Here is a 27,434-nt window from a genome sequence, read left to right as displayed (position 1 = left end):
CTCTCACTGAATATGACAGAAGTTCCCCTAATGCCAAGTTCCTGTAGCCCTTGCTTCCTAGGGAGGCGGCAGTGTGACCCCACATGGTGGTTCCCAGGACATGGGAAGCACTTGGTCTTCAGTGGCCGATCCATACCCCAAGCCCCTTGTGCTCCCCACTCCATGTGGTCACGTTCTACCCATCTCTGCACGGACCCTGGCCCCTCAGTGCCTCAGCCACCTGACAAGGGCTGAGTGGTCACCGCCTGAGAATTGCAGGGACTTCGTTTATCTTTGTGCTTTTCCCAAGGATCTGACTCCCTAGTGATCAGTTGTTACCTAGTGAAAACTAGAATCAGATCTGGGGTTGAAAGCAGCATCTAGCCAACACACCCTGGTTCCTGACCTGTGTGTGCTGACATAAAATCCTCCCTTCCCCAACTTACCAATGTATATATTTTTAAAATTTTATTTATTTTTGGCTGCATTGGATCTTTGTTGCTGCGCACGGGCTTTCTCTAGTTGCAGCGAGCGGGGGCTACTCTTCGTTGCGGTGCACAGGCTTCTCACTGCGGTGGCTTCTCTTGTTGCGGAGCACGGGCTCTAGGCGCGTGGGCTTCAATAGTTGTGGCACGTGGGCTCAGTAGTTGTGGCTCGCGGGCTCTAGAGCTCAGGCTCAGTAGTTGTGGCGCACGGGCTTAGTTGCTTCACGGCATGTGGGGTCTTCCCGGACCAGGGATCGAACCCGTGTCCCCTGCATCGGCAGGTGGATTCTTAACCACCGTGCCACCATGGAAGTCCCTCACCAATGTATTTTGAAAAGCCTGTCAGATTTTCTAACAAGAACTAAATATGAGTTAACATTAAAACCCAATTGCTGGGCTTCCCTGGTGGCGCAGTGGTTGAGAGTCCGCCTGCCGATGCAGGGGACACGGGTTCGTGCCCCAGTCCGGGAAGATCCCACATGCCGCGGAGCGGCTGGGCCTGTGAGCCATGGCCGCTGAGCCTGCGCGTCCGGAGCCTGTGCTCCGCAACGGGAGAGACCACAACAGTGAGAGGCCCGCATACCGCAAAAAAAACCCCAAAAAAACCCAATTGCTATTTTTAAAACTCCAATTGCTGTATAAACACATTTCACCTAAACAAAAACAGATTTGTTAAGTAAGCCAACCGTGAGTTGGGTCAGCATTTGTAAAAGAGTCTGATATACAGGGCTTTTCCTGGAATATGAATTCATTAGAACTTCAAAAGCAAAATAGCATGAGGTTGGACACTTTACTGGAGCACTGGAGAGTTCTCAGCCAACGAGAGGCTAGATGGATTGATATTTGTTAAATTGGGATTCTGTTTGTACTGCCTTCAATTTAGTCCTTTCTCAGGATTTGGGGGTTCCCCTTCAAATCTAGTTTGTTGACTGTTTTAATCATAAAAGATTTTGTCAAATGCTTTTTTCCACATCTACTGAGATGATCATGTGGTTTTTGTGAAAGCTGTAAATTTAAGTTACACTGGCTCCACCTAAGGGGAAATGTGACTTTTTGGAAAATACATAAATGGGTAAGATTCAGCAGTGTAATACCCGAATCTGAGGCACCAGTACTGGCTTCAGCAAAACTCCTCTGATGCAACTATTTTGTTACCTCAGGGCTCACTGGTCATGAGAAACTAAGTTGGGTAAGGGTAGAGCATTTTCTAGCCCTGGAGCTATTGGGTTGGCCAAGAAGTTTGTTTGGGTTTCTCCGTAACATCTTACGAAAAACCTGAACTAACTTTTTGGCTAACCCAATATATCCCTCACTGCAGAAGACAAATAGAAAGTTCCTAAAGAGTGGGAGCCAGGCAGAATATTCCCCAGTTTCATCACTCATGCTTTCCCCCCACAAGCTTCTCTCAGCATCTGAAGAGCTTAGTCCCTGCTACTGGCAGGGACTTCCTTTATTTCACATGCCCTATCCTTGTTCACTCTGCCTCCTGGGAGCTTGAGGTTTGGACCCTCAAGCAGTTGGAAATTAGCAGACTTCCTTCTATTCACTATGGACTTGATCTAAGAATCTAGTTTCTAAGAATCTAGTTTGAACTACAGGCTCAGCAAGGACTTCTTGGTGATCACCCTCTCCCCCACCCCCCACTTCCAAACCCTGCCATGATGGCTGCTGATTCAGTGGGTGGGCATGTACAGCATCATGGTTTCCAAGCAAGGAAAACTGCCATTCCTCTCAAAGTTATCGTTCCCAGTCACTTCATTAGTGGGAAGTTGCATAATTGGTACCCAGCTCCCCTGCCTAAATATGGTAGGATTACGTGCTGGCAACTTTTAAAGTCCAGCAATCCCAGATCCTTTCTAGGACCAGTAAGACACTTTGGTGGTACTTCGAAACCATGGTGCAGAGGTTCTCATCCTTGGCTGCACCTTGGAGTCTCCCTTGAAGCTTTAAAGAAACTGTTGCCTGCGACTCACCACAAGGCTCTGATTTAATTGGGCTGGAGTGTGGCCTGAGGTTTTTTTCTTTTTCTGAGTTCTCCAGGTGATTGTAATGTGCAGCCAAAGTAGAGACCTCTGTACTAGCTACCAGCTAAGTAAAGAAACCACTAGCTTGGATGAGAAGTCACATATCAAATGGCAGATCCTCAAATGGACATTAGCTTAATTATTGCTGCTATTTCAAATATTGTTAGCAGTTTGTCATTTTTTTTATCAGAAAGACTTTTCCTTTAAACATGGATTTTTTTCCCCAAGTTTGCTGCATTTTTAGTTACGACTTTATTATTACTTTCGTAGCATCTACTTGTATATAATAGTAACACATGACTCACTTAAGAGAAGTTTTCGTTGGAGCAAAATTTCCTGCATTAGGGCAATGGCTACACATTGGGATCATCTAGTACAGTGGTCCTTCAACTTGGCTATACATCTGAATCACCTATGGGGCTTTTAAATTCCAGAGCCTCAGCCTTGCCCCAGGCCAATGACTTCAGAATTTCTGTGACTGAGCTTTAGCGTCAGCGTCAGCGTATTTGAAAGCTCCCCAGGTGATTCCACTATGCCCCGGAGTTTGAGTCAGCCTAGAACAGCATTCTCAAACTTTCATGAGATAAGCGTCCCTTGGAGATTTGTTAATATGCAGCTTCTGATTCAGTGGGACTGGGGTGGGGGCCTTAGACTCTGCATTTCTAACAGCTTCCCACATGGTGATGGTAGTTGCTCCCATGAGACATGGGAGAGTCTCACATGAGAACAGATAAGAGACCAGTGTAGCTGGTCTATAGCAACACCTCACTTAAGTGGCAAGAACCTAGAGAGCTAAAAAAAAAAAAAAATTATATACTGAGCCTGGGCCCTATTACCAGTGAATTTAATTTGATTGCACTGGGTGGGGTCCAGAATTGACAAGTTTTAAAAGCTCCCCAGGTGGTGGTGATATTGAATCCCAGGTGGAGAACCCCAGCAGTATTAGGGACTAGCTCTGCCTCTTGTGGTATAAATGGTTAATAAATGGTATCAGGTGGAGGAGGAAAGGGAGAAGACCCAAACAAGGCCAGTAGGGACCCCTCTCCAGCCAGAAGAACCCCTGGACTTGCCAAGGGATGTCTTATCTAAAAAAAGGTCCCTCTGTAGAGAGAACTCACCATAAGGCTACCAGATTTTTTTCAACTCATCTTATGCCCCTGTTTTGCATATTGTTTGAATATATTTACGTGTTGACTATCAAGAGGCCCTAACTCCAAATATGTAAGATAAAATAAAATAAGTTAGATCTTGCACCTGCTGCAATTGTATTCATACGCAGTAGTCAGTGCTGAACACAACTCAAGTAGGGAACAGATTTTGAAACAGCCGGAGATGGGGGAAGGAGAGGACACGCCAGCAGTACGGGAGGAGGGAGGTTTGGGGAAGCCACGACGGGCTCCTGCCATCTGCCCAGTGACAGCCCCCTCTGGGACCTCAGAGTCTGCAACAGGACCTGAAGCCCAAACCCCCTCTACACCTTTCTCCTCCTTATTATTCCAAACAGTCTTGCTGCCTTTGATCTTTCTCCCTGAAGCTTCATTCTGTACAGACCTTTAGCCTTCCTGAGCTGCTTGCAGGCCATCCTCTGGGTGTTCCTCCCTGGACCTTCTGGACTTGACCTGTATCTTTTGGGCCACCTCCCTGCAGTGCTCAGCACAGTGCCGGTCAGGGCAATCTCATGCGGTTGGTTGTACGGGCTGTGCCCTGATCAGGGTGCCTACAGAAGCCACGCGTGGGGCTGAGCTTCAGCTCTCCTCTATGCATCAAAGTTGCCGCCTCAGAAGCAGGCGGCACCTCTTTGCCCTTCCACCTGCTGGCAGGCTCGAGGGGACACCTTTTTCTAATTTACACAAAGGGACCTGCCAGGTGTGCTAGTGGAGACCCTGCGCAGGTCACCCAGTGCATGCTTCCTAAGTACTCACTGAATGTATGAACAAGAGAACAAAGTGGAGGCAGTGAGGATAAATAAGAGGTTTCCACAGTCATCTCGGTAAAGGTGAACGAGGCCCCAAACTAGGACGTCATCTGTATTTACAGGAAGGAGGAGATAAACAAAGGAGAAGCAACAGGCCATGGGTTGGGTTAAAGCTTCCAGGATGGCAAAGGAGAGAGGGAATAAAAATGACCTCCTACCTGTAATCACCACTAAAACTTGACTCTTGCCCAAGAAGAATAAGGACAGTGTGGTTGCAGATCAGTCTTACATACCCACTTCTGGACAGCTGGCGTTGGTTGGGTAACGAGGTAACAGGAATTCTGTGCTCTTGTCTGCAAGACCCTGTGGTAAGCAACGTGGGGGAGACGTAAGACTTCCCCTCCCTCGGCTAGCTTGTGATCTAGTTGAGGGCACTTGTGTCCAACAAGATTCCTGATGCTGGCCTACACGGACCAGCATCACATGTGGGTGACAGGTGTCAGATGATCATAGTAGCTATGGACGTACATACTGCTTTACTGCCTGTGGTGAGCTCTCCCCTGTATGAGACAGCTATTATGTTGCTTCTCACCTAAGAGGAAGTTGACATTTCTTGCTTGCTTCTCACCCCATCTTCTGACTGCCAGTCACAATATTGGCGTGAACCACATAAAATTAGCATTTTTGTAGGCCAAAATGGTTAGATATCAGCAATTTCATATAGGTGGTTCTTATTCTCTCCACCATATTATGCTGCCACTTGAGACCTTTCAAGTGATTATATTGGTTTGTTTTAAGCCTATTATAAAAGGATTTTTTAAAAAAAGAGTGATGCTTCTTCTGGTAAATGTGCAAAATAGGAAAAAACTGTGCAGAAGCAGAAAAATCTTTTATTTATTTATTTTTGGCTGCGTTGGGTCTTTGTTGCTGTGCACGGGCTTCTCAATGTGGTAGCTTCTCTTGTTGCAGAGCACAGGCTCTAGGCACATGGGCTTCAGTGGTTGTGGCTTGTGGGCTCTAGAGCGCAGTCTCAGTAGTTGTGATGCGTGGGCTTAGTTGCTCTGCAGCATGTGGGATCTTCCCAGACCAGGGCTCAAGCCTGTGTCCCCTGCGTTGGCAGGCAGATTCTTAACCACTGCTGCACCAGGGAAGTCCCTGGAAGCAGAAAAGTCTTAATCCCAAATTCTAAAATTCAGAGGCATCCCTAATCACATTTTGATGTATTTCCTTCCAGATATTTTTCTTTGTATTTTTTATAAAGTTGAGATGTTATTGCATATGTAATGTTATATCCTCTGTTTAAAAATAACAATCTTCACTTCACATTAAATATTTTTATAAACACAATTTTTAATGATGGCATAATATTCCATTGAATGTAGGTACTGTAATTTATCCTACTGTTGGACCTAAAGGTTGTTTTCAGTTCTTAATATTATATATATGTAGTTTTATTCCTGTTCATTTTCTTAAGATAGATTCCCGTCTTAATCCATTTGGGCTGCTGCTGTAACAGAATAGCATAGACTGGGTGGCTTATAAACAACAGAAATTTATTTCTCACAGTTCTGGAGGCTGGGGAGTCCAAGATCAATGCTCTGGAAGATTCAGTGTCTGATAATAATGTACTTCCTAGTTCATAAATGTCAGCCTTTTCACTGAGTCCTCCCATGGCAGAAGGGGCTAGGGAGCTCTCTGGTGTCTCTTTTTTTTAATTTTTTTTTGCGGTACGCGGGCCTCTCACTGTTGCAGCCTCTCCCGTTGCGGAGCGCAGGCTCAGCGGCCATGGCTCACGGCCCCAGCCACTCCGCAGCATGTGGGATCTTCCCGGACTGGGGCACGAACCCGCGTCCCCTGCATTGGCAGGAGGACTCCCAACCACTGCTCCACCAGGGAAGCCCTCTGGTGTCTCTTTTATAAGGGCATTATTCTCCTAGCTTCTGCCCTCGTGACTTAGTCACCTCCCAGATGCCCCACCTCCAAATACCATCATATTGGGGATTATGTTTCAACATATGAATTTTGGGGAGGACACATTTAATCTATAGCAATTCCCAAAAGGAATGGGGTCAAATTACTTGAAATTACTGGGTCAAAAAGCAGGAAACTTTTTTAAGTGTCTTGATTTGTAGCATCCATTGGCTTTCCAGAATGCATGTGCCCCTTGATTAACTTTAGCCATGATGGCAGAGCCAGTCCTTTGCTGGTTCTGGTTTGGTTACCGGTGATAAATGCTGTTTTTAAAGATGAGAGAGTCTAAAGATGAATGGTCAAAAAAGACTCCGCAGTTAGGTGGACATTGAACTAAGCTAGAAAGATCTGTAAGTTTCAAATAAACCTTGAAGCTAGAAAGATCTGTAAGTTTCAAATAAACCTAGGGGAAATACTTTTCGAGCAGAAGCAAAGGTACAATGGAAACAATACAGCATATGTGGACAGTCATAATCTAATTTTCCGAGGGTAGATAGTTGCAACATGGGAATAGTGGGATATAAATTGCGAAAAGGGCTCTCAGCTGAGACTACATTACCTACATTCAATGTAGGTAGATCTCTACCTATCCTGTAGATAATGGGGAGCTGTTGACAATTTTTGAGCAGGGGATTATAAGAGGAAAATAATGTTTCAGTGATTATAGGAGACTTTGTCTGGGAAGCCAGAAACATCTTTACGAGTGGCAGAAGATTTTTTAAATGATCATCTGTTTTAGAAAATTACACATTATATATAAACATCCTAGGAATGATTTGCTCTAGTGCTTAGCATGTGACAGTGGTATGACCTGTCAGCCATGTCTGAGTGGCTCAGGCTTTGAGATTCAGGTGGTGTGGCTTGGAGATCACAGTGGCTGGATCCAAATTGGCAGTCAGAAGCTATTTCGCATGGAGGAAATCTCAGTTTTCATGAAATGAAGGTCTCTTTGGCTTTTACATGTGCGGTTACAACAAATCCTCATGAGGAGTGATTTTGCCTTAAGCATTTCTTGGTAAATAAAAATTTCATCTCTTTTAATTGCATTTTTACGATTTTAAAGGAAATGCATATGTTGCAAATTCTGGTTTCCAGTACGAATAAGTAAAATGTGGTTGTTGCTATTACATCATTATATTTTCTCTTTTTTAAGATAAATCAGATATTTTTAATCAGTATAAAACGATGACAGATACTTTGGGAATTCTTCAATTATCTGTCCATACTATATTTAATATCAATATTAGATAAATGTCTTGTAATATATGTACACTTTTAAAACCCATCTATATGTCACCATATCTCACATAGCACAATGCTTATGTTATGGAAAAATAAGACTTCGACTCACGTTTTAGATTTAATTAAGGTTAGCTTCAAGAAAGAATGAGGGGGCCCTTAACAAAATTGATAGGCCACCAAAAAGACTCTGATTTTTTCTTGAGATACATTGTCACAAGACACACTAATCATGGCAAAATGTTAACAACTGTGTAGAATATTTGATGGCATTAACTACTAGTAGGATAACTACTAAATGTCAAGAGCTTTCATTAAGAATACAGCTGGCATAGTTTTGAAAGGATGGTGCTGTTTACCCTGGGGGAGTAAAACAGTAGGGTGTTATCAAGTTTGCTGGGGCTTTCACCTTTCTTTAACTGGGATTTTCATGACGTATAGCTCCATCTGTTGTGGGCAGGGCTGGTTTCATGGATGTGTGACCTGCACAGTCACGGATGGCCCTATGCTTAGAAGGGTCTGGTGCTTTGTGTGATGTTTTTCTGTTGCCATCTTGAAATTCCCAATAAATTTTGAACAAGGGCTCTGCACTTTTATTTTGCACAGGTGATTCAAATTATGTAACTGGTGTTGATTGTGAAAGCTGATTTCATCTTCCTTTGCCATGTGTTATGGGCTAAAACATGGTTTTCACGGGACCAAACTATGGACCAGGTTAGAGGAGAGGGCTGCGGTGAGCCAAGGGAGCTTCTGGCCAACTCCTCTTATTTCCACAGGAGGCTAAACTTAGTACAATAGGAGAAGCGGGGAGAGAGCAGAGTTTACGAGCAGGCAGGGCTACTGACAGCTAGAGTTTCTCCATTAAGAACAGCTGTAGTGGCTGCCATTCCTGCTACACCCACCTACCACATCAAGCTGATAACCCCCAGGCTCCGGCTGATCGCTTCATGTGCATTATTTCCTTTAACTTAATTTTCTCAGCAGCCTGCAACATGAGTATTATTTTTACAGATGAAGAATCTGAAGTTTCCAGCAATCAAGTTGCCCATAATTACAGAGCTAATAATGGTCTTTGCTGACTTAAGAAGTAGCCAGCCATCCTTGTCTGTTGTTAAAATTGAACTTGAATCACTTATTTGTCTACTTAAAAAGATTTATTGTCAGGGAGAGAGCCATAGACTTTGTTTACATAGATTGTTCATTTTCTACTTTTTACTTTCATATAATTGTAGATAGTATTGTTCTTTAGGACCTTTTAGATGTAAATTTCTTTACTTTTTTCTCCATGGATGCTATCTGGACAGCATACTAATGCTGGAAGTGTTTTTCCAAGAAGAGATAGCTACACCTTCCTTCTTTTCTCAGAAGATTGTGTCAGTGAACAGTATTATATATTTTTTAAACCTCAGCCAAAATGACATTCTGTTGCTTGATTATTTCTGTTATTATTGTTTTCCTAGTTGTTATGTGTGATTATGTTCTGCCATAAGTTAAAAAAAAGTATCCATGTTTTCTAGTTTAATTTTGTATTAAAATAAGATTTTTCAAAAATTTGTAAATGAATTCTATTCTTGACTAATTCTAATTATGTCTTCTGCAGGAAAGCATCTCTGGCAGCTGATGTGTCCAGGCTTGGGTACAGTTCCTCACCCAACCACAAATACATTCCGCGAAGGGCCGTGCTCTATGTTCCTGGAAATGATGAAAAGAAAATTAAGAAGATTCCCTCTCTGAATGTGGATTGTGCAGTACTCGACTGTGAGGATGGTGTGGCTGTGAACAAAAAGGTAATGGCATGATTTTTCCTTATGATGGAAAAAAGAAATGAATTGAAATTTGGTGCTCTCCTGGTAGCACTGCTCACTATTTGGAAAGAGTCTACTGTACTCACCTTTTTCTGATTATCGATGTATTCTTGACCAGCCCTTGTGTGGGTTCTGAATGTGTATGTTTCTTTTCTCCAAGAGACAGGAAGAATCCAGCCAAGATATATTTAAAATCATGGCCTTCAGTATATGTGACTATGTGTGTATATAGATAAAGAGATACACACTTAACAAAAAAGAGAGAGAGATAGACACTCAATCCATTTTGGCTGTGATATTTGCTGGTTTGGGTAAATGACTCAATCCTAGAATTGTGGTGTAAATTTTTCAGACCAGTAAGATGGAATTAGGAATTTATCTCTTTTTTTTACTGCCAGGTATATTGCGTAGTGGCCTTATCTCTTCTGGGACAAGTGCCAATAAAAGAAAAGATAGATGTCAATGGATGAGTCACCATTTTCCCTCCTTAATTAAAGAGAAACTACACGCAGAACCTTAAGGTTACAGCTTTTGGCTGATTTTCTCATGGCCTGATCAGAGAAATGAGTTGCAGAAAATACCCAATTTGTAAATAGGTACAAAAGGTTCTTACTGGCTGATAGCATAGTGGGTGCTCATTTTGATTTGCCTAACTTGTTTTTCTAGGTTTTTATAATGAACAAAGATTTGTTCAATAATTGGATGAAATACATAAATTATTTTAACAATAACTGATGTTTGCATGGAACTTTCAAAATTAAACACATGCTTTCCCTCAACCTTCATCTATCCAGTCCCTAGACAATGAGGTTGGCCTGGGAATGGATTGTGGGGCTGGTGGCACAGAAGGAGCTGGCCATCTGGATTTATATCTATTTGGATAGTTTCTTTTCCTAGGTGACCTGAAATAGCGTGGTTGTCCTATTCTTGATTAATTGCTTTCCTTAGAGATTCTAGCAAACAAATATTTGGCTTATTTTTTTAAGTTAATTTACAGCATCTTTCTAATGGTCAAAGCAAGGCTTTACAAGTGTTTGGGAAAGGATTAGAATAAACATGTGGAATTTAAAGCGTCTACTCAATATCTTTGGCATGCACCAAGGAAAATGCAATTAATCTTCTTTCTCGCAGAGATTAAGGTAAATAGGGCTTTTCTTGAAGGACATAATATGATTCCAATATGCTCCCTTCCAAAACTCATGTAGTGCACTCTAAGATTAGATACTAAGTTGTAATTCTAGTTCTGTGTGACCCAGGGCAATTCACTTTACTTCTTTGCCTCAATTTTTTATCTGTACCGTGGGATGACAAAATCTTCTTTTGTCAGGGATAGGGATTATTACAAGGAATAAGCTTGATAAAATGCCTGGGAGTAGCTTGATTTCCTATAGGAAATAGATTAGATAAGTCCTGTGGTAATCATGATTAGAGGGGAATTTACTTTAGCTTGTAGCACAGTGAGCCATTAGGTGCCCTGATAAACTTCTAACTATATTTCTTCACAAACCTTGAGGCTATCTTCCTATTCCCACCTGAGGATGTTTCCTGCTACCCAGATGAGTTCGAAATATGGTTCATTCCTACCTCATATTTCCTGTTTATCTGTGTTCTGAAGCCCATCCTTATACCCGGAGCCACTACTGAGGAGGAACCTAAGGAGGGGCAGGGGAGAGAAAAGTTTATGATGGGCAAGTTGTGCCCACCATCTTGGCATCTATGTCCAGACAGTCAGAGCACTGCAGTTCTCTCTCTCTTTTTTTAAATTAATTTCTTTATTTATTTTTATTTATTTATTTATCTGGCTGCGTCAGGTCGTAGTTGTGGTACACGGGATCTTTCATTGCAATGCGTGGGCTCCTCTCTAGTTGTGGTGCGCGAGCTCTGTAGTTTGCGGCACGCGAGCTCAATAGTTGTGGCACGTGGGCTTAGTTGCCCCACGGCATGTGGGATCTTAGTTCCCCGACCAGGGGTCGAACCGGCGTCCCCTGCATTGCAAGATGGATTCTTAACCACTGCGTTAATTGCCAGACACACTGTTTTACATATGCTGAACTTGGAGTCAACCAAATTTCCCTTTCTTGTCCACAGAGAGTTCTGGCAAGCCAGGCTAGTGCTTATAAAACACTTTTTTCCCTAATTTTTTCTCATATATTTCATTTCATAGCCCTAGCCTGTCAATGTCTTTTTGGATTTTGATTTAATCATCCAACATTTATACCATCTGAGAATTTGACCAGCACAACAGAAAAATTTAACAAGTTTCTGATAGAAATGTTGAAGAGGTTGGAGCCAAGTGCTGTGCAAGCATGCCACTAGAAACTTCTGTTCGAGTTCATTTAACAAACATTTATATAATGGTGACTAAATGCCAGGCACTGTTCTAAGGGCTTTAATTTGTATAACAACCAAGTAAGTAGTACTCCTTCTACAGATAAGGAAACAAGCATGGAGAGGTCAAGTTCATGAAGCAGTTCTGTGAATATGGTTATTCAGTCACCTAACTCTCCTAAAATCCAGTCTTTTCATAAGAATAGTATAAGAGATTTTATTTAATTCCATTTCAAAATGAAGACACCTTCCTGATTTACATGGCCTAGCAATACCTTCTCTCTCCACATACTCCACCTTGCCAGAAAAATGAGGTTAGTTAGATGAGACTTGATCTTGAAGAACCCTAGTCAGTACTACCTAGTTGTTACCACCTTTGCTTTGAAGTGCTGGAGAGACGAAAATGGTAATAGCTACCATCTACCGAGAGTTTTCTGTGTAAGAGGTGCTATAATAAATGCTTTAACTATTTCATTTACTCCTTATAGCAAAGTTTTGTCCAGGGTCCAGGGTCATTAAATGGCAGATTTGAACCTCTTAGAATTTTTGCCAGGAATCAGCCTCAAGTTTACCTGCTGGCATATTCCATACATAACTCACCTATTCCTCCTTTCTCAGAAAGTTAGTGCCTTGGCTTCTCTTTATCTTTTGTCACCTTTGTATACTCCGTAGTTTCTCAAAGATTACGGACAGGAGTGCCGGGTTCACATTTGCAGATTCTTTCAGTGTCTTGGGATTTTAATGCATTTAAACCTAGGGACTTCAATTCATTTGAAATGTCCAGATAAGTCTGAAACTTCTCACATAGCTCATATTATTTTTCCTTCTTGAAGTCACCTCTTAATCATATTTTTGTTTGAATATTATTCCTCTTGATGGAGGAGATAGAATAGAGACCATTTTCAGTGAGTTTATTTCTTACCATGTTAAAACTGTCATTTCAAATGATCTAGTTATGGTTTTGCTAAACTGAACTATTATTGCCTAATTCAACTTTCTTGGCATTATTAAAACTTAGTCACTTCATTTTAGATATTTCATTTCTTTTTTAGTAATTGACTAATTCCATATTTCATTTGACTGACTTTGTGGAGTATGGGCTTGTAATGAAAACAAGAGGAGCTTCCACAGAGCAGTTTATAAGTATATAACACCTTCCAGCAGGCTCTAATCCTGTTTTGTTAATCCAATTTGTGTTTAAGCAGCTCCTTCATGTCAAGGATGGCGCTACCAGCTCACCTTTCCAAACATGGATGATGAAAAGACCATCTCCATTACCCTCCTATCATCTCCTTTTCATTGTTAAATGCATGAGGAGATACAGGGCTGTCTAAGCCACGACTTGCTGGGACACAGTGAAAATAAGCCAAGTAATGCACAGATTTCTGGTGAAATCTCCATGACACGGGATGAGGCCAAGAAGGTAGGAGTAAAATAGATAGAGGCAGGGTTCCAGAGCTGCTATTTTAGTTGAGTATTTAAATTTATTTAATATTTAAGTTTAAATATGTAAATTTTTAAATACTCAATATTTAACTAAATATTGAGAACCTACTCAACCAGGCACCATGGCAAGCAGGAGGAGAACAAAGATGGGCTGCATGGTCCCCAACAGAGGAGTCAAAGGGTAGTGGAGAGACAGGCAAAAAAAATAAATTATAATCTAACAGGATAGGTCTATAAGAATGCATACTTTTTATTATCATTTGGTTCTACGTGTTTTGTTTTTTTTTTTTTTTTTTTTTTTTTGCTGTACGCGGGCCTCTCACTGTTGTGGCCTCTCCCGTTGCGGAGCGCAGGCTCAGCGGCCATGGCTCACGGGCCCAGCCACTCCGCGGCATGTGGGATCTTCCCGGACCGGGGCATGAACGCATGTGCCCTGCATCGGCAGGTGGACTATCAACCACTGCGCCACCAGGGAAGTCCTCTAAGTGTATATGAGGTTTTTAATTTATTCTTTTGTTGCTGACCTCAAGCTTGGTTGCATGATGGTTAGAGAATGTGATCTGAATGATGCTGATTTTTGGAAACTTACTGAGTTCTGCTTTATGGCCTATTACATGAGCCATTTTTGTAAATGTTTCATGTATACTTAATAAGAATGTATATTGTCTGTTTACTAGATGCAGAGTTCTATGTATTTTCTGTTAGACCAAGCCTGTTAATTATATTGTTCCAATATCTAAATCTTTAATGATTTTCATCTGCTTGATATATTAATAATTAAGAGGCTAGTTGAAAGTTACCCTCCAATGGAGAATTTGCCAATTTCTCCTTGTAGTTCTGTCAATTTTTGCTGCTGATAGTTTGAGCCTATGTTATTAGGTGTATACAAATTTAAAATTATTATATCCTTCTCGTATATTGAATTATCTATTATTATGCACTGACCCTCTTCATCCCCTGTAATGCTTTTTTCTTTATGTTTTAATTATTTTTAACAACACTGCTTTGTTTTGATTATATTTCAGTATTTTTTTAAAATAAATTTATTTATTTTATTTATTTATTTTTAGCTGCATTGGGTCTTCGTTGCTGTGCGCGGGCTTTCTCTAGTTGCGGAGAGTGAGGGCTACTCCTTGTTGCAGTGTGTGGGCTTCTCATTGTAGTGGCTTCTCTTGTTGTGGAGCATGGACTCTAGGCATGCGGGCTTCAGTAGTTGTGACACGTGGGCTCAGTAGTTGTGGTGCAGGGGCTTAGTTGCTCCACGGCATGTGGGATCTTCCTGGACCAGGGCTCGAACCCGTGTCCCCTGCATTGGCGGGCGGATTCTTTACCACTGCGCCACCAGGGAAGCCCGCTTTTTTCTGTAAAGTTTATGTGATCTGATAAGAACACACCAGGTTTCTTTCTCTTTTTTTGGCTGCGTTGGGTCTTTGTTGCTGCGCGTGGGCTTTCTCTAGTTGCGGCGAGCGGGGGCTACTCTTGGTTGCGGTGTGTGGCCTTCTCATTGTGGTGGCTTCTCTTGTTGCAGAGCGCGGGCTCTAGACACGTGGCCTTCAGTAGTTGTGGCACGTGGGGTCAGTCATTGTGTCTCACAGGCTCTAGAGCGCAGGCTTAGTAGTTGTGGCACATGGGCTTAGTTGCTCCACAGCATGTGGGATCTTCCCGTACTAGTGATCGAACCCGTGTCCCCAGCATTGGCAGGCAGATTATTAATCACTGCTCCACCAGGGAAGTCCCCACCAGCTTTCTTTTGATCAGTATTTGCCCAGTATATTGTTTTCAGCCTTTTGTTTCAACTTTTCCATATCTTTATGATTTAAGTATGTCTCCTATTGTTTTAAAAGTTTTATATTCATGTAGACAATCTGTGTCTTTTAACTGGAACATTAAGCCACTTCTAATATAGTTACTAATAAATTTAGATTTAAATATGCCATTATATTTGACCTGTTTTTCTCACCTGTTCTATGTTTCTCTTCTTTTTTGGGGGGGCCACACCACGCAGCTTATGTGATCTTAGTTGCACGACCAGGAATTGAACCCAGGCCCATGGCAGTGAAAGTGCAGAGTCCTAACCACTGGACTGCCAGGGAATTCCCTCTTTTTCTAATTTTTTTTGCCTTTTAAAGATTATTTGACTTTTTTGATTTATTTCCTTAGTCCATTTTTTCCTCTCTTAGTTTAGAAGTTATGGCTATGTTTCTAATTTTTATCGGTTACTCCTGAAATTTTACCAGATATACTTAACAAAGCCTAAAATTAACCTGTGTCTTCTTCCTGGACAAAACAAGAATTTTAGAAAGCTTTAAATTCAATCATCTTCCTCACCAATTTATATTATTTTTAACGAACATTTCAGTTATCTCTTTTTAATCCCATGAATTTTACATTGTTACTATATCATTATTTTATATGTACAGTTGTTAATTTAGATTAAGCTACATATTTTACCACTTTCTCTGATCATTATTCCTTCTTGTATCTCAGACCTTCTTTCTAGGGTTATCTTTCTTTCTCCTGATGTTCACCCTTCAGAATTTCTCTATAGCGAAGGTTTGTTGATAGTAAACTCTCATAGTTTCTGTTTATTTGAAATGTCTTCATTGTTTGCCTGGGTAGACAAATTTAGATCAACAGATATTTGCTCTCAGAACTTTGAAGATATTATTCCATTGCCTTCTGGTTACTATTAGTGCTATTGAGAACTCCATTGTCAAATTTAAAAACTAGGTTATTTGTCTTTTCTTCTTTGGCTGTGCTGAAGATCTTTTGTCTTTCGTGTACTGAAGTTTTGCTAAAATATTGAGTAGTTATTGATGTATGTCTCCTTACCTCCTTTTCCCCCTTCTTTCCTTTTGCTTGGTGTAAGTGGTTTTTTTGTATATTTGTGTACTTATGTCTTTTATCAGTTCTATAAAATTTCTACTATTAGCACTTCAGATATCACTTCTAGTCCATCATTTCTGTTCTTTCCTTCAGAGATGCCAAGTAGACATATTAGGAAATGTTTGTTTTATCCTCCTTGTCTCTTACTATCTTTTCATGTTTTCTATCTCCTTGTCTCTCTCTGCCACATTCTGGGTGAGTTCTTCATATCTAATCAACACTTTTCTAATTGTCCCATCAGTTTTGCCTAATTTATTTAACCCATCCTCTGAGTTTTCAATTTTAATGATTATATTTTTCATATCTAGAACTTCCATTTGATTCTTTTTCATATCTGTTTGGTACATTCTGAATCTGATAATTTCAGTATTTTTGCATCTAAATTGCTTTTTGTTGTTCAGTGACTCATACTCATGGTATGAACCCATATTGATTGGAATTATTTCTTGGGAATCCCAAGGGCCTAGAGTAGGAAGATTTTCCTCTAAAGAGAGTTTGTATTTGCTTTTGTTGGGAGTCAGGGATATTATTAATCTGGAGTCTTTGTTTATTCTCCTCAGCTTTGCAGTGATCTCAGGCTAGTATCCTGATAACAGGTCTGATATAGGTATTTGGTTCCTAGCTTTCTTATTTTTCTGACTCCTCATAAATCAGAGTTCATTTTTTGTTGTTGTTGTTTTACATTGGTCCTTATGTTCTTATGAGCCCAGCAATGCATTTAAAAGTACTTTTGTTGAAATGTATCCATTTTATAGCTGTCGGCCCTTCAGAGAATGTAGTCTGCCATATTGCCAAAAGTAAAGTACCCATCCTTTAAAATTTTTAAATTATAAACTTAAAAAAATTAGTGTAAAATTTATTTTTACATATAAAGAGTCAAATCGTTGTGAAATAAAGCAGCCCCTAATCATTATTCCATTCCCTTCTCCAGAGATAATCCCTTTTATCTCTTCTAGCTTATTCTTATGGCATTTATTCCCATATCTCTAAATAATACACTTTTTGAATTATTTTCTCAACTCCAGGCATGATACTGACTCCCTGCTATGGGAGTTATCTTTCCCTCCTGCTACCACCCTGTCCCCATTACATGTGAACCTTTCCCATCCTTCGCTTTTCCCAATACAATTATATGTAACTTTGATGAGATTGGTATTCAGTGTAAAAAGTATTAGAGTTGAGTCACATAGTAATAAACGGATCACCTTTCCTTTTTTTTTTTTTTTGGCCGTGCATTGCAGCATGTGGGATCTTAGTTGCCCAACCAGGGATCAAACCTGCGCCCCCTGCTTTGGAAGCTCAGAGTGTTAACCACTGGACCGCCAGGGAAGTCCCCACCTTTCCTTTTCTGCCAACCTGTTGTTTTCCCTGGAGTTCATAATTATCTGTTTTTTCCCCTGGCTTATTTTTCTATTCAGTTGTCGCTAATTCAACACCCACATCTTCACTAATTGTCTAAATCTCCTCTTAATATGTTTAGAAGCATCTGATATTTTATTAGTTTCATCTTCTTGGAGAAATCTCTCCTTGACTCTTCTGATCCCCTCAAGTCTGAACTACTTGTCCTTCAGGCCTGCAGCACAATTGGAATCCTGAACTCTCCCTTCCCAGCACCCTGGGAATTCCCTTTGCCTGTCTGTTGGGTTGGATATCCTGTTTTCTGGATTCTGTGACTCTTTATATCTGGGTATGTTTCCCTGTTTGGGTGAGGACACCCTCTAATAGTTCCTGAGAGAAGGTTCCCCTCTAAAGGACAGAAGCAACTTATACATAGTCTGATTTTTTCCTAATTTGATTTGTAAAGAGCAGGAGTATATTCGGAATTTAAGATCATGAGTGTCTTACATTGATTCTTCCGGAAGCCAAAGGAGGAACTCTGAATTGTGATTCGAGGAAGGCTTTTCTAAGGGAACTTAACCTAGTAAAATCTGGGATGTCACTCACGGGCAACTTGACTTGAGACCAGCAACACGGTTCAGTGGAAAGGGTAGAGGGCTTGACAACAGATGGCTCATTTAAATTTCCCAATTTTAACACTCTCTACCCAGGGAACTTGAGTCCTGTAATCTCATGAGCCTCTGTTTCTTTATCTGTCCCATGAGATTGATGATAATGAAACCTACACTACCCACCACCAGGCCAGCTGTGAGGCTCAAATAGAAAAGCATTTTGTAAACTTGCAAGTGCTATAGAAATAATTGCTTTAAAAAAAGAAAAAAAGGAGGTGTCATTTTAAAAAAAATAAAGCTTAGAAAATTTAGGAGAATGGATATTTAGCATGTTCCTTGGATGTCTCTTTCAAGTAGAGGAACATAACTTGATGGTCAAGAGCATAGACTGTGGAGCCAGACTGTCGGATTCTGGTGTCTGGATTCTGGCATCATCTTGTCCTAACCCCGTGACCTTGGACAAATTACCCCACCTCTCTGTGCCTCAGTTTCGTCTTCTGTAAAATAAAGGTAATAATGGTAACAATAATATCTACCACAACAGAATTATAGTAAATGGGTATTTGTAAAGTGATTAGAGCAGTGCCTGGCACATAACAAGTGTTGTATGAATATTTCATAAATACCTAAATAGCAATTGTCTTAGCTGTACCCCTGGCCAAGAGTCTGATCCATCAGCTCAAGTCACTGATGATTGCTTAGAATGCCAGGGTTTACTGGTATTGATTCGTACTTTAGATTCCTGACCCTCAGGGTAATATGCTGGCACAGATAGGTTTTTGCTCTAAATGTCATGGAGTTTGCAAGTTTTGCTATTTTTTTAACCTTCTCCCTCAACTATGGTAGACAAAGAAAAGACTCTAGAGACAGCAAAATACCACTTTTTCTTTCAAGCTCCCTCAAAGGTTTCTTAACACTAGGGGGCTAGAAACAGCTATCTTAGAAAGATCTTACTTATTTTTTTCCTCAGGAAAACAAAGAGAAAATAATCTTTCTTAAGCAGCTAAGCAATAGGTTTTTACTTTGTATTTCCGTGCTGGGTACTTGACAGAAAGGGAGTAAGAAAAGGATGGAGGAAGGTGGCCAACACTGTGAAGGCATTCCCCTGCAACAGCTCAGAGCAAAGAAGCACTGGGCTGGGGTCTGGGTCCTGAGCAACCCCATGTACAATGCTGTTCTCATTTATGGTATACAGAGGGAGAAGGATGACCCGGGGCTGGGGCTGTGGTGTCTGAGGAGAGGTGCCCTCAGCAGTTGAGGGGAGCCCCTGGTCAGTGGGGGGTTGGAGCAGCAGCTACCTTCCCTACAACCTGCTCTGCATGCAGAGGACCTAGGGCTGCCAGGACCTAGGCCATCTTGTTGAAGCTGCCCTCTATCATGAAAAGCAAGGTGAAGCTATTTGCCTTCTAAGCAGCAGTCGGTGCTTCAGAAACCCCACAGGATCACCCCCACTGGGCCATGTTCTTTGATTGCTCCAGCTCCCTCCACCCATCCTGGATACCAGGACATACGTAAGGACCAAAGGGTTGTGGTTGTGGAGAGACAGTTGGAAGCAACACCGCAGAGATGAGGGGAGTACGGCTTTGTACCCCACAATAAGCCCCTTTCTAAGTACTCTTCACAAACAGTAATTCATGCCAGGAACTCCTACAGTTACCTGTCAGACTCTACAGAACCTGGGAGTCATCGCATTTGCAAGTGTGAGTTGCTCTTTAAGAAACACGGAATATCAGTCAAGGTTGTTGGCTTATCATTAATCTTCAGTTAATGTAAATAGATTTCCTGACACTCATCATTTTAAACCGGTTAACTTTTTTTTTTTTTAAACCAGTTAACTCTTGAGTTCCTCTGTAATGCCTTTTGTTTTGTTTTGTTTCTTTTTTCAGAGGTCACCAATTATCTTTTTTTTTTTAATTAATTTATTTATTTTTGGCTGTGTTGGGTCCTCATTTCTGTGCGAGGGCTTTCTCTAGTTGCGGTGAGCGGGGGCCACTCTTCATCGTGGTGCGCGGGCCTCTCACTATCGCGGCCTCTCTTGCTGCGGAGCACAGGCTCCAGACACGCAGGCTCAGCAGTTGTGGCTCACGGGCCCAGTTGCTTCACGGCATGTGGGATCCTCCCAGACCAGGGCTCGAACCCGTGTCCCCTGCATCGGCAGGCAGATTCTCAACCACTGCGCCACCAGGGAAGCCCCTGTAATGCCTTTAATTGCCACACAGATGTAAACCTTTTTTCTACCCTGAGCTTACGTATTCTCTCTAATTTGTGCTCTCTCATTTGGCTTCCTTTTGTGCACATATGTGCGCACACACACACACAAGTATGTAGATGCTAAACCACCACTTACACTTACCATAAACACACACAAATCCACTTGGTTAAATTTTTTTTATCTTTTTTTTTAAATTAATTAATTTATTGGCTGCGTTGAGTCTTCGTTGCTGCGCGTGGGCTTTCTCTAGTTGTGGTGCACGGCCTTCTCTTGTTGCACAGTGTGGGCTCTAGGAGCGCGGGCTTCAGTAGTTGCAGCACGCTGGCCCAGTAGTTGTGGCGCATGGGCTTAGTTGTTCCACGGCATGTGGGATCTTCCCGGAGCAGGGCTCGAACCCGTGTCCCTTGCACTGGCAGGCGGATTCTTAACCACTGCACCACCAGGGAAGTTCCCACTTGGTTAACTTTTAAATACTCCTGTGCTGTCACTTTAGTTGAAATAAATTAGTAGAGTAGCGAGGAGGTGTATTCTCCCAACAGGCAGAAAGCTAACTGATGTGCAGTGAATGATTAAATGTATACAGGGCGTGGGAAACTAACTCCTCTTCAGTAGGGGAGTGAAATTAGGATGGGAAGGCTCCTCTCCCAGGGACCTTGCTTTTATTAAAAAAGACTTGAGAGCTTGGGAGATTCCTTCACTAGGAACTGGGGTGTCTGTGAGTCTTGCGGGAACAGTATGGAGAGCTGAACGGTGCTTAGGAACTCTGTGAATTCTTTTTGATCCTTAAAGCTTCTGATATAAAAACCTATCCAAGTTTTCATGAAAGCAGTAAAATGTTTTCAGTCTTTTATTAATCTTTTCATACCCTTAAATAGTCTTTCCCTTTTGTGGAGTAATTGGTAAAAAAACAACAACAAAAAACCCACCTCTTTCCCCCTCGTTTTATTCTTCATACGGGCATCTTCTTAGTGCAAGGATTCAAATATCTCTATTAGGGTCATAACTGCCAGCAATTTCCATTTAATAAGCTCAGCAAAATATCTTTACAAAGAGATGCAGGCTTCAAGTTGCCAGTAATATCTTTTCCAGCAATTTCTAGGAATCTAATTAAGACTGAGTATAATCTATAACATGATATACCTGACTATGGAAAGGCCAGGCCTAGGCAATGAAACAGATGGTTGAGGTCCAGCTCAAAATTAAGGGTGAAAGAAAGGAACTCAGCTTAAATGAACGGAAACTTTATAAAAGTGGAAACTGTAGCCATTTCCTCTGAAATAAACTAAGAAATAGCTTGGAGACTATAGTGAAAACCAGTAAACTTGCTTATTCCAACTTTGGTTACCAATTAAAATCTGTTCTTTTTAAACAGGGGACCAGAGGTGATTTTCACAAAATAAGCCCAAGAGGTTTCAGTTTGCTAAATCTCTGTGACTAAAGAACCAAGTACACATAGCCACCGCCAAAATAAAGGGGATGCAGCATGAAATCTTGCAGTGCAACATGCTTGATATCAAAGAATAGTGTTTTTTTCAAGTTTTCTTATTTAAGTGGCCACAGTTCATATCAAAGTATTAAATACCACCATGTTTTCAATAATAATTTAGTGGAGATATATATATATATTTTTTAAACACCTTTATTGGAATATAATTGCTTTACAATGTTGTGTTAGTTTCTACTGTATAATAAAGTGAATGCCCCTAGTGGGTATATTTTAAGGCAGAATTTAAAATTCTGATTTAGAGAGACAATTAGGAAATAATATCCCCACACATCTATGGATAATTAATCTTCAACAAAGGAGATAAGCATATACAATGGCGAAAAGATAGTCTCTTCAGCAAGTGGTATTGGAAAAGTTGGACAACCACATGTAAATCAATGAAGTTAGAACATACCCTCACACCATACACAAAAATAAGCTCAAAATGGCTTAAAGACTTAAATATAAGACATGACACCATAAAACTCTTAGAAGAGAATATAGGCAAAACATTCTCTGACGTAAATTGTACCAATGTTTTCTTAGGTCAGTATCCCAAGGCAATAGAAATAAAATCAAAAATAAACAAATGGGGCTTCCCTGGTGGCGCGGTGGTTAAGAGTCCGCCTGCCGATGCAGGGGACGCGGGTTCGTGCCCTGGTCCGGGAAGATCCCACATGCCACGGAGCGGCTGGGCCCGTGAGCCATGGCCGCTGAGGCTGCGCGTCCGGAGCCTGTGCTCCGCAACGGGAGAGGCCACAACAGTGAGAGACCCGCGTACCGGAAAAAAATAAATAAATAAAAATAAATTTTAAAATGGGACCTAATCAAACTTACAAGGTTCTGTACAGCCAAAGAAACCATAAACAAAACAGAAAGACAACCTATGGACCTGGAGCAAATATTTGCAAGTGATGCGACCAACAAGGGCTTAATTTCCGAAATACACAAGCAGCTCATACAGCTCAATAACAAAAAAAAACAAACAACCCGATCAAAAAGTGGGCAGAAGACCTAAACAGACATTTCTTCAAAGAAGACATACAGATGGCCAATGGGCATATGGAAAGGTGCTCATCATCACTAATTATTAGAGAAATGCAAATCAAAACTACAGTGAGGTACCACCTCACACCTGTCAGAATGTCCATCATTAAAAAGTCTACAAATAATAAATGTTGGAGAGGGTGTGGAGAAAAGGAAACCCTCTTACACTGTTGGTAGGAATGTAAATTTGTGCAGCCAATATGGAAAAGAGTATAGAGGTTCCTCAAAAAACTAAAAATAGAGTTGCCATATGATCCAGCAATTCCACTCCTGGGCATATACCCAGACAAAACCCTTAATTCAAAAAGATACATGCGCCACTATGTTCATAGCAGCACTACTTAACAAAAGCCAAGACATGGAAACACCAGAATGTCTTTTGACAGATGAATGGATAAAGAATTGTGGTATATATATACAATGGAATATTACTCAGCCATAGAAAAGAGTGAAATAATGCCATTTGCAGCAACATGGATGGACCTAGAGATTATCATACTAAGCAAAGTAAGTCAGAAAGAGAGACAAATACTATATATCACTTATATGTAGAATCTAAAATACAACAGAAATGAATATATCTGCCAAACAGAAACAGACTCACAGACATAGAGAGCAGACTTGTGGTTGCCGAGGGGGAGGGAGGGAAGGATTGAGAGCTTGGGATTAGCAGATCCAAACTGGTATATATAGGATGGATAAACAACAAGGTCCTACTGTATAGCACAGGGAGCTATATTCAATATCCTGTGATAAACCAGAATGGAAAAGAATATGAAAACGAATATATATATGTATAACCAAGTCACTTTGCTGTGCAGCAGAAATTAACACAACATTGTAAATCAACTATATACTTCAATAAAAAATTTTTTTAAAGAAATAATGTTCTACTTTTGCCGTATATTTTCAAGTACATCAGAGCTTCTCAGGGTGGTGATAGTTTAATTCACATTCAGTACTTGCTCTGTAGGTTAGGAAAGATGGTGTTTTAAAGGGAAAAGAAAATGAAACTGTGGATTAGTCAGGGGCAAGTGCCAAGTCATGAATTAACCCAAGGCATAGCCTGCCTTCTACTAAAGGTATGGTGTCTGTTTCAGATATGTTTTTGCAATTTTTTCCCATTTGATGCACCTGCACTAGCCATTCACTGATCAAAAATTAACCTCCAGGGCTTCCCTGGTGGCTCAGTGGTTGAGAGTCCGCCTGCCGATGCAGGGGACACGGGTTCGTGCCCCGGTCCGGGAAGATCCCACATGCTGTGGAGCGGCTAGGCCCGTGAGCCATGGCCACTGAGCCTGCGCCTCCGGAGCCTGTGCTCCACAACGGGAAAGGCCACAACAGTGAGAGGCCCGCATACCGCAAAAAAAAATTAACCTCCAAAAGTTAACACTTGTGCTCTGAATTCCCAGCCAGATCTAGTCTAAGCAGCAGCATATTCTTGGGCAAAGTATTGATTAGCTCCAGATAATAAGACCAAAAAGACCTTCCTAGACACCGGTCAGAAGAGCAAAAACCAAAAGAGAAAGATGAGCCAAGGGGCTGGCCTCAGATAAACATGAGCTTCTGAAAGACTCAAGTTTTTCCAATACAGCATAGGAGAGTGAAGCTAGGGTTGAGCACCAGTAGGCTGTTCCACTAAGCCTTTTATCCACACCATCTAATCCCCCTTCCCTACTAGAAGGGGAAGGCTGATGGTCTGGCCCAACTGGTGCAGGTCTTCACAGCACAGGGGGTTTCAAGAGCTTCTCTTCCCTAGAGCTGTGGATGGATAGATGCATGGGAGAGGGCAGAGTAGACAGGGCCAATAAGTGAAAAAACTATTCCAAGTAGTCTGTGAGAGCAAAGTGGGTTTGAAGTGGGTATGAAGTGCCCAAGTTTGCAGTCATAAGAAGGTTAGGGAGAACCAGATCAAGAACTCCTAGTGGTTAGGGCAGTCATGGCTCTTTGGACTAAGAGCCATGACTGGGTTTTTCCCGTATTTCCCCAGGAGACATACTGCATATATACATCTTCAACTTTGAGGGTCAGATGGGGGACAGGCATTATCACACCTCCTCCTGAGTGGTCTGGATGACAACAGCCTCCTTGAATTTTGGCCCGTTCCTGGGCGGAAGGCAGTTTCCCACAATCATTCTTTCCAGCTCTGCCCTTCCAAAGAGGACCAGGCCTCTTGGAGCTGACCGTGGTGCTGAAGATGGTCCAAGACCAACGCTGGAGAACATTTAGTGAGTACATAGTACTTTCTGTGTATCAGCACTATTTCTAACTGCTTTGCCTGGAGTAACTTATTTCATGCTCTCAGAAACTCTGTGAAAGAGGTGCTATTATTATCCCCATTGGCTTACAAGGAAAATGGAATACAGAGAGGTTAACAAACTTGCCCAAGGGCACACAGCTAACAAGTAGGGAAGCCAGGCAGTTCATACCCTATGATGCACTTTTGCCACTACACTTGCTAATGAGACTTATTAACAGAGCCATACAGAACCTGCCAGATTTTCACTTGTCCATGTATTGCCTGAGCAGAATTGAGCCACAGTCCCCTACCTCGAGTTGCCAGGGTAGGTAGCTGTGGGTTGGTACCTTGGAGAGTCAGACACAGCAGTAAAGATTGCTTGGGTGCTCACCTACCCTGTTATAACAGTCATCACACCTTAATGTAATGACTTGTCCTGTGTCTGCTTCCCTGCTAGACTGTCAGCGTTGTGAAGAGGGTGCCATTTTATACCCTGCAGCTTACCATAGTGCCTGGTATATAGTAGGTGCTCAGCAAACATTTGATGAATAAGTGAGTTACATGTGGTCAATATAATGATAAACTATTATTCGCCCATGTATTATTTCAACATTAGTAGAAGCATTGTGTTGTGGAAATTATAGTCCCTTTGTATTTTGTATTTGTTATGCCCTATTTGGAAGCTCTATGAAGCTTGGAGTGTATCTTAATTTCTTATAGTGCATCTATACAGACAAAATGAAACAAAGAACTAAGGTCACGATTTGGGCAATTCGAATGCCTAAACACATGCATGATTAAATTTTTATTGCATGTTAGATTGGGGATCTTGCACTATATTTTAGATTTGGCATCTTGTAGTATCTTAGGAAGGGAGCTCCACTGACATGAAAATAACTCTGAACATCTCTTTTAAAGGGTGTACAAGTATTCTGTGGTAACAGAGCTTGTAGTGGCAATTATAGCATTTTCCAATCAAATTTCCCATTTCAGAGTCTGTGTGTTGTTTGATTTTAGTCAAGCCATGTTTTTGCTGTGTTGTATTAACATGTAGAAGACTTCCATATCTGCCATGTTAACTCCAGCCTGTGTGTTTCTAAACAACACTCCACAGCTGAGCCCTTGGAGGACCAGCCTATTTTGACAGCTCCCCTTAGTCTGTGTATCACCAAGCTCATTCTCTGCCAATATGTTTCACATGATTCTGGGGACATGTGTAGCACGCCTGTGCAACTTGCAAGCACCCATACATTATTACAATAATAATTGGGTTTTGATGCAACTGGAACTCAGTACTACCAAGCTGCCAGCATTTCCTTTTGGCTACCAGTACTAGGCAGGAAAATTATAGTCTAACTGTCTTCCTGTTTATTGATAAACAAAGTGGCCAGCCCAGCAATGGAGCCTGATTAGCAGTTTGCATCCTTTGTGAAAGGATAAACAGAACCCTACTGTTTTCTGTGTTTGACTGCCATTTGCATCTTTAAAGAGGTTAGGCTGCCCTGAGATTCATGTTCAACTTCCCAGTGCCTGGATAGTCTTTGATATGTTACATGTCAGCCTCCTTGTTTTCCTCTCCTTCATCTTGAAACAATATTTGCCCGCGCGTCTCTTTTCCCACCTGGCCTACCATAAGCTTCCCGATAGTCACCTGTCTGAAGAAGGAGGGGGTGGGTAGGGGCGGGAGAAGAAATATGTCTCTGTCTCACTGCACTTGAATTTTACATTCCCAGAAGGCCCTTTAATGCCGACTCTATTCCATTTGCGAAGAGAGGATGATACAGGATGAACAGCCAAAGACAAAAGGGAATTTGCTTACTATTCTATCTGGCCCACAGGATCATTTTGGGGCCCCCTCCCTTTCCCTTATCTTCACCCATCCTCCAGAAAATGCCTTCCCCCTTTGTTAAGTGAAATACAATATTAGCCTTCTACCTCGAGTTTGGTGTGGTGCTCTATTCTGAATTTATTCTAACCTAATTAGGTTCTTAAACTAAATGGTAAGAGACCAAGTAGTTGACTCCCCCCTATAATTATTTTCAAATGAAAGAAATGAAGATCATTTTAACTTGAATTTTCATGATGGAGAAGGAGGCATTAATACATGTAAACATCGATTAATCTGTTTAAATAAACTTTCCCCATAATCCTTACCGTATGTAAACAACATTTGTTCTGCCTTAGAGATATTGCATGATTGGACCCACGAGACTATGGTTATCCGGCTGAACAGTTTCCTTTTATAACTTCAAAAGCAATGTTACATATTTATTGGAGGTTGTAGGGTGTTAAGTGCAGTTAGACATAAATTGTACCTCAGCTATTTCGTTAATGCCAGTAGGGATTAAATTAGATTTTATAGTTGTTGTAGAAGTCTATTTGGTAGCTAACAAGTGGGATTTTTAAATCCTGGAAAACATAAT

The 27,434-nt window shown here is 41.4% G+C and overlaps 1 protein-coding gene across 5 annotated transcripts in view; it reads left to right on the top strand.

Annotated features, from left to right (window-relative positions):
* The window catches only part of CLYBL (citrate lyase beta like), a 262,901-nt gene that overhangs the window by 129,873 nt on the left and 105,594 nt on the right, over positions 1–27,434 (top strand). For all 5 annotated transcript variants that reach the window (XR_003791722.1, XR_003791723.1, XM_029210156.1 and 2 more), the window contains exon 2: positions 9,214–9,400. Coding sequence is in view for 3 of the 5 variants with exons in the window: in XM_029210156.1 (XP_029065989.1) it covers positions 9,214–9,400 (187 nt within the window). In the remaining 2 variants the exon portion in view is untranslated. The remainder of the gene's footprint in view (positions 1–9,213; positions 9,401–27,434) is intronic.

Source organism: Monodon monoceros, unplaced genomic scaffold (genome assembly GCF_005190385.1).
Source record: "Monodon monoceros isolate NGI ecotype Baffin Bay Population unplaced genomic scaffold, NGI_Narwhal_1 Super_Scaffold_8, whole genome shotgun sequence".
Lineage (NCBI taxonomy): Eukaryota > Metazoa > Chordata > Mammalia > Artiodactyla > Monodontidae > Monodon > Monodon monoceros.
The sequence above is the reverse complement of the archived record's forward strand: the minus strand, read 5'-3'. Positions and strand labels throughout refer to the sequence as shown.